Here is a 14362-nt window from a genome sequence, read left to right as displayed (position 1 = left end):
GTGGTTCTGTGATTAATGAGAGCGTCTGCAGTTAAATCAAGTGGCTAACACGGATAAAGCATTAAGTTCCTAGTGTTTCTCAAAGCATAACGCGGTCGTACGCCTAACCCAGGCTGGCAGGAGTGCTTTCCCACCCATGCCCAGTGTGAAGTGGGCCCAGACCTGAAATGCACAGGTCTCTGAAGCATCTTAGGAGACCAGACAGCAGCTGGATGCTCCAATGCAGGTGCTGCTCGTTTTGTGTGAGACAGGCTCTGCACATAACTGTTTTCATGCTATAGACTTTAAAAAAGCAGTTAATTAAAAATATCCTGCCATGCATTTGGATAGTGTGCAAGGAAAATAATGCAGATCTTGGAATCCTCTGTTTCCTTGGGGTTTTTTGCATACGTGCATATGCAAAAAAAAACACAACAAACCCCACCCTAACAGCTTCCCAGCTTGAGCTTTGCTGCAAACTGCTGAGCGTCTACAAAAAGATCTCTGCCCGGTTGTGTGTTTGTGTGTGCCTCCGTAAGGCTTCAAAGAAACTGCCCTGTGCCCAGTTATAACAGCTGTGTCCCGAGGTACTTCCCTTTGGCACCCCCTGCCCTTCCTTCTATTTGTTTATTTTCCTATTTAAAAAAAACCCTATAAAGTAGATGTCATTTTTTTGACTCTGACAGTGTAATCAAAGCAAGGGAAAAAAAATCTAGTGTTCTTGTACATGCTTTTATCCTGGATCGCACAATGATATATGGTTGCAAAATCCTTGAGTTGTGCTTTTGCTGTTGTGTGTATTCGCTTGTGCTTGTAAGCAAGTAGATGCAATTTGTAGTGCCAAGACCCTTTGCCTGTGTAGGAAAAACCTTGCCACGGAGCTGGTTACTTGACAAATTGTCATTTGGTTAAAGACCCCCAAAAAAACCCCAAAACAACAATAACAAAAAATAACATTTCAGATCTGTCTGTGGGAGCTGGTTGTGACTGTCACCCCCAGTGTGATTACTGCTGTGCTGCTCTGTATGAGAGCCTTGAGTCTCCCACCAGCTTCAGCCAAAATAGCCTCCAGCTGTTGACCTTGGGCATCTTCAACACAGCCAAACTGTTATGGTTTTTCCTCTTTTATTGGAATGTGAGGGGCTTTGTATAGGGCTGCAGTGGTCAGTGTAACTGCCTGGTTTATTTTTTGTGTGGTGAGGATAATTGCTGTATTTGCTTTTTTTTCCCCCCTTTTCTTTTTTATTTGTCTGGTTGACTCTAAGCTTCTGTTGGGAGTTCAGCTGTGCCATGTGTTTGTCTTGCTGCCGTATCTGTGACAGCCTGTTTTCCCTTTAATGCTCAAAATAGAATATAAGTGGTAAATGTTTACTTCTGAAAATGACACCCCGTCGATTTTTTTAAATACCTCTGGAAGACAGCCACTTAAACATGGGCTTGTGCTCAGCTTTCGCATGAGTTTGAAAGCAATCCTGCTTCAGTCAGAGGATGGTGGTCTTCCAGCTTGGTTGGAGCAACTGCTCTTTTCGCTCTTCAGATGCCCTCAGCTTTCTAGGTGAGTGGGTCTTTGCACAAGACAGAATTGTATTAGTTGCAACACCTTAAAGCAGTGCCTTTTCATCGGTTTATTATGGTGAACCTGAGATATTTCAGTGGTGGAAAGCTGTCTCTCTTGAACCAAGCTATTTCATGATAGGGATGGTTGATGCCACGGGAAGACCAGAATCACAGTTTCACTCAGAAAAGGCATGGCAGTGCCTCGGTGGTGATAATCTGTTTAAATCTGATGATTTGCTAATGGCAATGACGCTTCTTCAATACGTGACTACAACCTGCCCTGCTCCCAGCCCAAGTAATCAGGTGTAGAGCGAAGGGGAGCAACACCTGCGGCTCATCCTGAGCAGACCTCTCCTAAAGCAGAAACTGTTGTTCATCGGGTCACTTCTGGCATGGCAGATCCTGGGGAGAAAGAGGCCTTTCTTATTCCTGGTAAATCAGGGCACAGGCGCCTGTCCTGTTCACTGCGAGTAGCAGGATGGATGTTGAGGCTGTTGGAAGGGAGACTGTTGACATGAAGGCGATGCCATTGATTATTTCAGTGGGTCCCAGCTGTGCACTGAATCAGAAATGCTTTCCTCAAACATGTGTGCAGTCATTGCTTCTCCTTTCATAAGTTTGAGTATCAGGAGACCTTTAACTTCATAACTGCCAAGTAACATGGAGACCTGATGGGGGTCCAAGGCTGAGGAGCATCCCTTTCCCCAACAGGCATGGCTTGGTACTCAGGAGACCTGGCCCACAAATGTTGCTCATGTTGTTGGCTGAAAGGTTTCTTCTTCTCTTCTTTAACAAACTTCAAAACCATGTGAACGTCAGCTGTAGCTTAGTGCCAGTCACCTTTTTCTAAGTCCATAAGTCAACACACTGTCTGCAGTGTTTAGCTGCTGGGGTGACTTCATGGAGCCAAAGATCAAATACAGAGCTTGACAGTGGCTGAAATCAATAAGTGACTGTTAAGGTTTGCACATCAGTCACCTCATGCATCCCATGCAGGTCACATTGAACGCGAAGTGACAGGGCTCAGCCCACAGCATGTTGCCTGCTGGAATCCAGGAACCGGTCTGCTCTTGTCCTCTTTCCATAACGTAAAAATTTTGGGAGGGAAAAGTGGTTTCTTCTTAATAAGGATTCTGCAAAGCCAAGTAAATAGAATTAATTGATTAAGAGTTGCTTGATACCTAATCTGATACTCTTGATACCTAATCTGAAGGGATTAGGTATCAAGACTCATAGGGATGGATTTGATTTTCTGGGATATGTGGTATTGTCTGACTGTATAGCACTTAACGAGTCTAAATGTCTCCTGGAGAAAGGCACTGCATTGATTATCCTTTTATATTAAACATAAGATTTCTTAGAAAAATTAACTTCTCTTTTTGTTAATCTGTACCGTTCCTAGTGATTTGATGCTCATGCTGTTGTGTTTTAACTCCATATGGTTGTTTCACTTCTCATGCCTTAATCTGGGTTTGGTTTAGCTGTGGTATCCTGCAGTTCTCCAGATCAGCATCTTCCCTCTTTTAAACACAGGGGAAGATGTTTCCTTGACCTTTCCATCTAACTTCTCAGGGCTCCAAGGCCTCTATAAAAGGGATACCAATTTAGGAAGCTTCCCTGCCTCTTGTCGCTCCACTGGTTCCATGTGATCTCAAAGGTCCTTTCCAACCATGAAGATTTTATGATCCTGCGGGTCTGTAGGTACAAGGTTTGGTTTTGGACCACAGTCCCTGTGCCATTAGCTCTCAGTGCCATCAGAGATGCACCCATAGAGGCTGGTACAGCCAAGCTGGTCATTGATGCTAGCTGAGCTCCTGCCTTCAGAGAGGGCATCTGTGGAGACCACCCTGGACATTGCTGCGCCAGCCTGCGGGCTTGGCCAACACAGAGAGGGATGCATCTTTTTGACCATCCGTTTTGCTCGGAGCTCACACTTGTTCTTCTGGACCTCTTTGACTTGAATATACTCACTTTTATTTGCAAGATGTTCAGTGCAGATACACAGCTTTTTAAAAAAATAATAAACAAATGAAAACAAACTACCCCAAACCCAAACAAAAATCCTCACAAAATTCACTTTGTCAAAATTGAAAATGGATTTCTGGCAATTAATAGGAGGTTTGTTTGTTTTTTAAGTAAACCTCTTAAAACAAGCAGAGTACTCGTACATTTGTTTTCATTGTTTGGGAAGCGTTAATATATCTGGGTAATGGTTTTGTGTTTTTCGCCATCTTCAATGACTGCAGAACAATCTTCTTTTTTTTTTATTTTATTTTAAAAAAGCAATTTAAAAATGCATCAGGGTGGTGTTAAGAACCTGGCAAATCGGGATCGCACGGGCAAAGCCAGGAAATTTTCCTCTTAAGAGTCAGCAGAGCTGATTTACTCACTTTGCCCATGTTTTAGTGAGATTTGGGTCTCCAGTGCTGCCGGCAACAAGGACAGTCCAGAGGTATCTGGGGCAGGAGGAGATCACGTGTGGGGGTCTGCAGGGTCTGAAGTCTTCATCCATGCCTGCACAGAAAGTATCCGCAGGGATTATTCTTGGTTCTATGCTGCCGAACAATTGTTTGTTATTAGAGCATCGCACTTCCATCTTCTGCAAAATATTCCACCAATATTGCATTAGGAATTGGAAAAGTCAGCAAATTCAGTGTGGAAATTATTGGGACAACTTGTGGTGCTTATAGAAAAGTGGACATTTAATATTGAGGAATTCCAGGGTTTTTTGGCCCACTTTGTTGTATGAAGCCCATGGACTTGCATGTCTAAATATACTTCATCACATCAAACCCAGTTCTTGTTGCAGATTAAAAAACAATTCTGTTGGTAGCAAAATAATAAAAATAAGAAAAATTAGAAACTCTTGAGACCATTTGAAACCTGTCAGGCTTTGTTTTTCTTGGAAATGCTGCATTAATTTTTTTGTGATTTGGTGGAAGCATTCTCGGTGCTACAACAGGAATTCTGTTTGCATTTCAGTGACCGCATTGCGCCTAATTTTGGCTCAATGAAAAGCAGGAGGCATCAGCAGATTCTTCCTCGACGAAGCCAGAGGTGCTTCTGCAGGGTGGTGGGATGGGGCCCCTGGGAAAACCTGTTCAGGTCTCTCCTGGGACCCTCTTGTCAGTGGCCCTTGCCAGCTTGTCCACCACTGTGGCTCTGGCAGCGGTAGGTTTGTGCTGAGGAGCCCCCTCTCCCCCCACTGCGAGGTGGGTAGTGGCGGCATGTTCCTGATTGCATGTTAAGATTAATGGGTATTTATTTTAACAACCATTCCGTTTCAGTAGCTTTTAATGAGTCCTTTGATAGCAAGTTCCTTAATTAACAAGGCAGCTTTCAGCGTTTCCTTTCCCTAATTGTTAACATATTTGCTATTTTCAAACAAACGCGCTACCGTGAGCAGTGCTGGCTCTGTAGCCTCCATGCTGACCTTCCCCACGGTGGCTGTCCATCCTCCTGGGAACCCAGAGGCTTCAGTCTGCTGCCCAAGGATGAAATACAGATGAAAAGAGATGATTTCATGGCTGATCTCCTGAAGTGTGATTGACTTGATGGGGTCCATGGGGAGTAACCCATGGAGATATGCTCCAGTGGGTGCCCCTTGGTTGTATCTTTGGGACAGGTTCAGAGGTTTGGCTCTGCCCTTTCACTGGTTGGCATGGCCACAAGGAATCTCTCTAGATGTCCTACCCCGTTGTGCCCAGAGGAAGCCTTGGTGGGACAGGGAGAGCATCATCACCTTGAGAGGTATTGTGGAAACCTCAGCTGCAAAGAGGTTGCATCAAGGGCCATGGACAGAGGGTTTCGTTGCCAGAAATAAAATTACAAACTGATTTGAGCCTCAAAAGAAAACCCCATGGCTTTTGCTCTGATGATACACTAGGATTGCTTTATTTCACTGAACGTTGGACCATGCTGGAGCTTGATGGGGGTGGCTGAGCTCTGTCAGTTTTCACCTGTGACCCTCATTCTCCCTGATGCAAATCCAGTTCATTTTTAATGAGGTTTGCAAAAGTCTTGAATAAACGAGTGATACTATAGAGGTATTCCTGGAATTGCTTCATGAGATCTTAAGCTTTTCATTTTTCTTTCAAGTTGGTAAATAAGCTAATGGTGACTTTAAAGTGTTTGTTTTCCCCCTTCTCTGCAGACAGCTCAGGTCATGGTTGCATTCCTCCTCCTTTGCCTTTCTCTCCAAATTTCAGACATTTCTGAAATACAGGCAGAGACCAAGCTGGTTTGGAGCTGTGCTGGGGAGCAGGATCAGGATGTAACACTGATTTCTCAGGACGCTGGCACAGGGAGAGCCTTTGGGAGTGCCACTGGTTCCGCCACGCGCTCGCAGAAATCGTCAGGGTAATTAGCACAAGGTCTAAGCCGTCCCAGCTGAGCGCAGCGGCTCCTCTGAACCACGGGGTTTTCTAGGAGCAGTGGTGTCTAGAGATGACATCTTGGAGGCATCCAGCTCAATCTCCGTGCCAAGGCACATGTCCTGACACTGTTGCCGTGGGTGGTGCAGTTAATGATTTCAGGAGGGAGGTGAGGCTGGTGGAAAACACATCCATCACAGGCTCAGCTCTGAGTGTTGGTGAGCCAGGTGGGCACCCCAGGGCGAGCGGAGACTCTTTCTCACAGCACTGTGGGAAAGCTGAAAAATGAACCGGGGGGGGGGGGGAGCAAAAATAGCACTATGAAGTCAACCTCAATGGTAAATCAATGCCAAAGAGCCAAGACGGGCACATTGTATTATGAGGATGTACTTGATATCTGCCAGCACGCAATCCAAACCATCCCAAGTGTGAATACGAACAGCCTTCTTCACTTGCAGCAGCAGCTTATTAGTAGTGATACATCAGTGTCCTGGCGCTATTTTTTTTTTCCTGTCAACAACAGCTGCTTATCAAGCAGATATTGCACTGTATTTCTGGGGAAATAGTCTAAAAATTGATGTTCCTAAGTCTTTGCTGATCTTATAAGGAGCTGCTGTAAGTGGGCATCTGTTGTGCTGAGTGTGGGAGTGAGGCAGAAAAGGATTAGGTTCAGTTTTATTTATAAGAGCGAAAAACATAAATTCTGCAAGGGTTTTAAATCTTTGTGCCCAGGGAGTGAGATGCTGGTCGTCCCTGGTGGTACCTTCTTTTCTCTAGCCAGACGTTTAGCACAATGATTTAAACCCCTGTGGCACCTCCGAGCCCTCTAATAGTAAATACAAGGAAAAATAGATTAATACTTGAAAGATGGAAAAAAATACAGGTGTATACTTTTGTCCTTCATCCAGTAACATTGTATTTAAACTGTCAGGCAACTGTACGTTCTTAAATTTAAGATGAAAAACTGAATCTTTTTTTAAAGCAGAATGTTTTTTAGGTATTTAAACTCTAAGAATAATGTAAATAAAAAATTGGGTTCTCAGCTGGCATGAGAAGATTCAGCTTCAGCGTCTTCAAAGGTGCAGTGCATATTTGCACCTGAAAGAAGTTTTGGTCCTGGCAAAATCCTGTGTGAGAAAGGAAGGAGGGGGCAAGGCTGATCCAGAAACTGTTCCTGGGCTTGTCGGTTGGATCCCTTTTATCGTCTCTGCAATGAGCTGCGGTAGAAAATACTTGCAAAGAATGTCCTAAAGTACCACTTATACCCCACTTTCACAGCAAAGACTGAGCAGAGTTGTTGTGCTGTCAAACACTGATAATTAAATTACTTTTTCCATCCCATCTTCGTCGCGTTCGGCTTATTAACTTGACATTTCATCTCAATTATTTGCTCTTCTTCACGCCCTCCCGGTGTCGCTTGTCATTCACTCTTTATTCGGGCAAGTCTGGCTGGCCGAAGGAATGCGTGCACTGGGGCAGGCGTGTTTGTTGCAGCTGTTGCAGGTGTAGGTAACCCTTTAGGTACCTCCGCACATGCTGATCTGACCCTTGTTTCGTGTGCAAGAACGTTGTTCCTCTTAAATTTTTTCAGTGGGGCAGAAAACCCTCATGGGGGTTTTCCTTCTGACTTCACCTGGGGTTGAGTGTCTCCAAGGCTTCTCCAAGGGTTGCAACCCTCTATGCAAACTCCTGCTGATGTGCAAGCATGAGCTACTCGTTGGAATTTTCTCATGTTCTTCCAAGAAGGGTGAGGAGCCCTGTGCCCCATGCCCAGCATGTGGGGGGTGTCCCAGGGCATGGCTGCAGAGCTTTGCTTTCTCATCCTCTGCTTCCATCTGGGTCTTCTGCTCAGAAACAAATCAAAACTACCTAGTCATAGCAAAAACTCAAGTGTCTGTTCAAAGTAATGAAGAAAAATCACAGTTGGGTAGCAGCACGCTTCCCACTGCCGTCAGGGAGGAGGAAATGGCACAAGCGGTGTTTTAAATAACCAAATGTGTCAGAGGGGCACACGTAAATGATGAAAAGCAAAAAAAACCCAGGGGTCTGCTAAACTTTATGGTTGCTATTCTTCATCTTAATTTTAGTGAAGGTGTTTGTTTGGAGGTGAGTAATGAATGCTCCTGGAGCCTGGGAACAGCAGCGAACAGCGGAGAATGAAGTACCCTGCCCTGTAATGCATGAGTCTGCTCTTTTCTTTTAAAATAAAAAATGATTTTTTTTTCCCCTCCTGCTGAAGATGAATATAGCCTGAAGATCCAGAACAACTTTGCAAAGCTGGTAAGAACACTTCCCAGCACATGCATCAAACATTTGCTCATCTCTCCCTGCCACGGTAATGAAACTTGCGATACTTTGAAACACCACGTAAACCCTCACTTTAATCCCAGTTTAAATACAATTTGTAAAACGCTTGTAAAAATCTGCAAGGTGTCCTAAGCCACTCCTTATTTGCAAGAAAGCGTGTTAAAGTCTTTTGTGTGCATTTGAAAACATAATCTCCTGATGAAGCTCTTTTCATGGTAGCACAATTATATAGAAATATTATCATGGGATTACACATGCAGACCTCAGAATCGTTCCGTGCAGTGGGTTCTGTGCAGCCAGTGGGTTTGTGCGAGTCTGTGCTCTTGTGCCAGAGGATTTCCCCATCTTTATGGATTTAATATGTGTTGCAGACCTGTGCAAATCTTATCTGACAAATCTTACCTACGCAAATCTTGTCTGCTGCAAATTTTGGATGGCACACAGCAATAATTGAGGAATGGAGGAAATCTTTTGAGCATTTGGCAATAAGGGAGAAATTTTGATAGGTTGAAAAAAATGCTCCCACATGTTTAGTGCCCCTAAATGATGCTTGGTTTTAGTTCACTGAGGGCGTGGTACCTGTAATCTGTGAGACTTGCTGCTTTCATGCAAAAAAGTTCAATAAGAATAAATGAAACTGTAGCTTTTTAAGCATTGTGTGTGTGAAATGGTCCGAGTTTGTTTAATGGCCTTACGAGTGCTTTGGTTTTCCTTTTATGCTTCCGGTCAGTCAAATTGGATTTTCTGAAGGATTTGGCTAAATGCAATGTGCTCTCTGCTTGCTCCTGAGCCTGGTCCTCCCAGGGAAGAGCATCATTCCACCCAGCCAACGCCAGGGTGGAGACATGTGTTGCTCTCAGAAAGGTCGTCGTCTTCTCCTTCCCCTTGTGGCGTCTCAAAAGGATTAAGAATCTGTAGGTCTTTATGGAGGATCTCAGTTCTTCATGTCTGTGCTTATCAGCTTCCCTCTCTTCTGATGGTGGCTCTCCTGATAGCTGATGCATTAGCCAGGTTAGGGCATGGAAGTTTGAGCTCAGTGACCTCCTTACGGCCTTTCTTAGGAGATGGAGGTGTCTCAGCACCCATATCCCTTTCAGCTGGGGCTGCCTCTCCTGTCCCGTGGCCCATCCCTGCCCCTGCCATCATCCCTTTTCTTAATATTGCTCTTTTTTTGAAGTCCTCAGAGGGATCCTGGGCTTCCTACTTGACAGTTCAGTTCTGCCAATGCAGGGGCTTCCTCTGTAAATTGACAATTAGTTGTTTTAAATTCAACAGTTCAAAAATATAAGCATGCTAATTAAATCATCTGTTGTAATTACTCTTTTCCTACCCTGCAGTTTTCTTGATCAGAAAATGTAAGGTTTATCTAGGGTAACTCCTCTTGCTATGAACTCTTCACATGACTTATAGCTTGAGATCTCAGTTGTTCCTCAAAAGTGAAATGCAACTGCTTAGCTCAGAGAAAATGCGTTAAAAATAAATACTTACTGACAACATTTTCTGTTTCCTTAATAGCTGAAACTGTGTAAGTGGTTGTGCTTTCATTATAGATGTGAGCATTTCAGGTGATTTATGTAGTTTCTGCACGGCAGCCTTGACTGTGGCTGCCTCCCTGTAGATCCCCTGTTTAATCGTCACGGATTAGGGATGGCTCGGGAGAAGACAAGCATTGATAACCGCGTTCCCTGTGGGACAAGGAGGCGCAGGATGTGTCCTGGTGCTTGAGGTCATTCCTCACCACCCAGCCCTGGGAAGCAATCCTATCTGTATATACACAACTGACTTCTTCAGTCACCTCCTTACCTTGATGTTTCCTTCTGATTGGTCCCCGTTGGCATCTGGAAGGTGCCGCATGGTGCTGGAAGTGGGCTGAAGAACATCAATGTGCTGGAGACGCTGTTGTCACAACAGTGTTGCCCCAGCTCTCTACTCCCTGGTAGCAGGACACCAAGGCTAAACCTTGAACTAGGAGCCTCTGCTGTTGGAAAGGGATTTTGAAATTCCTGCCTTGGAATATATATGGATGCTGGTTTAGTTGTAGGCTGGAGTTTTGAATTGTCATCAGCACTATTTTGACCTATCAACAAGGTTAGTTCAGGCAATCTATGTAGGATTTTGAAAAAAATATGGCATGTTGTCTTTCTTGCCCATGTTAGGATGTGATGATGAGAGATGCTTAGAGCTTTGAACGCCCCAAGATTCTCCTGGATTTGAGCTGCTTCCAGGCAGTCTGCACCTGACAAGGTCTAATTTTTTTAAAGGCAGTGGTTGCGAGATTGAGCACTATGTGAAGGTCTCATAGCAGATGGGACACATTAAAGAGGCTGGACTGGTGGGTCCTGGTCTAAAGAAGTTCCTCTTTCATTTTGCACTAAACAGCCTTAATAAATCTCCCTTTTCTCTTGCAGGGGAAGGTGGCACAGACAGCTTGCATGTCAGCATGCAAACACCTCTCCACCTCACTGATGCAGCTGCTGCTGGAAGCTGAAGTGCGGCAGCTGACGCTGGGCGCCTTGCAGCAGTTCAACCTGGACGTGGAGGAGTGTGAACGTAAGATGCAAAATCATCTCGTTTTGCTTTGCCGGTTTGTATGTCAGGACCCAAGCCAGGACTTTTAGTGATGCCAAGTATTTGGGACTGGTGAACGCCTGCAAAGCTCTCTGGAACTATCCATGATGACAATTGAAAATATCTTCAGGACAGAAGAAGCCCAGCAAATTCTAAGAGATCAAAGCTTTACTCTTGTTTTTTCTCTTTAATGCCGCCTTGATGCTTTCCAGACCATCCCTGCTTTTTGAGATGGAGTATTTTAAAAATAGGAGGGATTAGAGTGGGTAAAACATGAGGAGGGCTAACAAAAATCAGTTTACTTATGACTGTTTCTGAAAACAATAACTGGCTTATGTTCTTAAGAAGTTCTGGTCCTCTCCTGACCTCAGCTGTTTGTCTTCTCTATCTGCTGCAGGGAGTTTTTTCTCAAAGCAAACCCTTTTTGCAAACTTACCATTATGGAAAAGAGACGTCTTCCAACAAAATAACTACATCTATTCAGAGGTGTCCGTGGAGAATCACGGTGACAGCACCATGGCTTTGCTCTCAACCCTGCTTATTTTGGTTCATCCAGCTTACACCTGAATTAGCTCTGAAATCCTAAGGTTTCCCTCAAGTTGCTTGTTATCCTGCTCAACAGAAGGGTTAAGAAAATACAGCAGAAACTGACAAAATGCTTTTTTTTCCTCCTATTTTTATAATTGAGGTTAAAGCAGGATGAACATGCTTCTCTACAGGAACCTCTCTCCCTTATGATGGGGATGGATTTATTATTGGGATTAATGTTGGGAAGGATTAACAACTGTGGTTATGGAAAATGCAGAGCTTGATAGGGCTGATAAAGAGTTCAGGAAATCTTTTAGTTCCAGAAAGGATGAAGTATTTTGGGGAAGGTTTTTTTTTTCAAAATACCTGCGTTTTTGGATTTCTTGGCTGATGAGAAGATTGGGATGTGTCTTGTTTAGAACATGATAAACCCATTTACTGCACAGTCTTCTGAAATGCAATTTGGCCCCATGTGTCTGCCATTAAAGCTGCAGCAAAATAGTTGCTGGTCTCAATGTAAATGGTGTTGGAGCTTAAATAGCTGTGAGTTTGCTTTTCCTATCTCAGATAACTCAATGAAGTCAGTTGTGTTGGTTTCATAATTGTCTGGCACTTACACTATCAAAGGATATTCTTCCACCCTTTATAAAATGTTTTGCTGATTGTGTTTTAGTTCAGCGTCACCCGCCAATAATGAGGTTAAATTTATTTTTGAGAAAGATCACCTAGTAGGATTTTTGGTGTTTACAAGGGGGTATTTTTTAATTTTTTAATATCCTTTTGCTAATTCCCAGCACTCTCAGATGAGTAGCTATGGGAGAAGGATCCCTGCTTAATGAATCATATCTAACATTTGCAGCTACATTGTATATCATAATGCAGCAATACCTTATTTTTTTCAGAAGCACCTTCACCCTTAAAGTCTGGATAATTTGTGTCCCACCAGTGTGTCGGGGCTGCACTGGTAGCAGCTGTGTTCCCAGTCAGTGTCCACAGAGGGACAGGCAGTGTTGCTGAGAATAATAGGGAAGATTTGTCAATAATAATAGTTGCCTTTTTTTCATTTTGTCTGCAGACTCGTAACCCTGCAGTTTTCCATCCCATCGGTAACGTGGGTCACTAGGCAGCATCTCTTCCCTAAAAGCCCTCAATGCTAAGTAAAACAGATGACATTTAATATCAGGTTTAAAAGCACAATTCCTTAAATTCCAATTGTTTTGTGAGACAAAACCAGGAACACTCAGACATTCAAGAGCAGGTGACGCCAACCTGAACAGCGGGGCAGGTGACCTGTTCCCCCCAGCCCCAGCCCGAGATGCTGTTGCGGGCAAAGGAATGGAGACGGATGCCGGTGCTGTAACCTTCCTATCCATCACTGTCAACCCCCAGAATGGTAAACCCAGACAAAGTCTTTTTCTTCCTTTTTGGCAGCAAAAATGTGTTCCCCCGTCTCTGTGGGTTTGTCTGGTGGCTTTGCTGACTCTGGGAATAATTTTAGTTCTATTTTTGAGAAGCAATGCAAGCATCAAGATTTTAATGTTAGGAAAAGCCAGTCCCAAGAGTGAACTGGTATATTCAGAAAATATGTTCAAATTTGCAAGGGTTTTGTTTGGTTGGCTTTTTTTGTCTGTTACCTGAAAGCGCAGGTGCGAATCTCAGCATCCTTATTATACCAGTTGCATATTTGACTTTATGTTTCTGCCTCCAGCCCTCTTTCTCTCCCTAGACCCCCAAGCCTTACTAGTTTAGCAGCTTTATCATGTACTTACAATATTAAAATAGGACTTTATAGCTGTTTGGAGCACTTCCAGTGAGTTCTGTGATGTGGGAGTGGGGCTTCGGAGTTTCAGTCCTGGAGTTTATTAGGCTTTTGTTTAAGTCTCTTGTGAATGCCAAAGGTATAAGCTGGTTAAGAGAGTAGTGAGGCAAATTAATGAAAGGACTTAGTTGTATGTTAAGCGTGGTTTGAAGGTGGGTAGATAATTTGCTCTATATCAGAGTAGATATAATGCACATTACAAGAAAATGTGTTTATATACATAATAGATAACAATTGTAGAGGTGAAAAAGATGACAGCTTAGACTTAAAACAAGACACCAGTAAATTAATTCTCCAGACTTGTGGGTTCATAAAATGTTTCCTGATTTATAAATAATTTGCTGTCCCATCAGCATAAAAAAGGAACAGCTGCATGAACTATTGCATCAGGCTAAAGTTTGGCGCCAGGCACGTGCAAGCCTGGACGGTGCTCGGGAGAAGCACGAGGTTATGATGGGATCCCTTACCTGCACTATGAACGCCCCCTCCCTCAAAACTTGCTTGTTTTGCATGTTCAAAGCACTGAATATACAGTTTATTAATTTTATGACCTTCAAAAAGAAAGCTTTCAGAGGACTGGGGAGAAATAGTAAATTAAATATACATTAAAAGCCAAATCTTGCATCTCTTGGTCTTATGAATAGTCCCGTATACGTCAGCAGCATTTTTGGTGCAAAAGAGGCAAGAAAGAGTAGAGCTGCAAAGTTGTAAAAGTCCTATTAGGCTGGCTGTGATGTGAGGAACCTGGGAAAAATGCGAGCTATTTTCCTGTGGCGTTATCCCCCCGGTGAAACTGTGGTGCTGGAACCTCCGGCTGGACAAAAGCCCTCAAGGAGACATAAGGTACCAGTCCTGCATGTTGAGGTGGATGTCCTCTTTTTTTCCCAGCAAAAAGCTGTTTCCCAAGATGTGTGTTAGAGGTTTGAAAGTCTTTTGGTGCGGCTTTACAGCAATGCGTGTGCATGGATGGCACGGCTGACGTCCAGGGAATGGCAAAAGTAGTTTTTAAAACGTCTGTCGCTGGCCAGGTATTAGTTGTAACTCTTGTTCTTACTGCTTGGCTTTGCATAGCTCTCTTTATGCAGTCAAGAGAGATTCTCTCACCTCTTTATTTAAACCTAAAGTGAAATAAGACATAGAGGTTGAATGAATTGCCCAGAAAGACACAGTAGGACACGTCTAATTATGTCTCAATTTAGGAGTGAGTTCTGGCTCCAGCCCAACAAGCCAA

General features: G+C 43.7%; 1 protein-coding gene across 4 annotated transcripts in view; it reads left to right on the top strand.

Moving 5' to 3' along the window:
• EXOC6B (exocyst complex component 6B) overlaps nt 1-14362 on the top strand; it is a 313881-nt gene that overhangs the window by 218341 nt on the left and 81178 nt on the right. For all 4 annotated transcript variants that reach the window (XM_063337243.1, XM_063337242.1, XM_063337241.1 and 1 more), the window contains one exon: nt 10625-10766. In XM_063337243.1, the coding sequence (XP_063193313.1) occupies nt 10625-10766 (142 nt within the window). The remainder of the gene's footprint in view (nt 1-10624; nt 10767-14362) is intronic.

Source organism: Chroicocephalus ridibundus, chromosome 5 (genome assembly GCF_963924245.1).
Source record: "Chroicocephalus ridibundus chromosome 5, bChrRid1.1, whole genome shotgun sequence".
NCBI lineage: Eukaryota > Metazoa > Chordata > Aves > Charadriiformes > Laridae > Chroicocephalus > Chroicocephalus ridibundus.
Note: the sequence above shows the minus strand (reverse complement) of the source record. Positions and strands in the feature narration are given on the sequence as shown.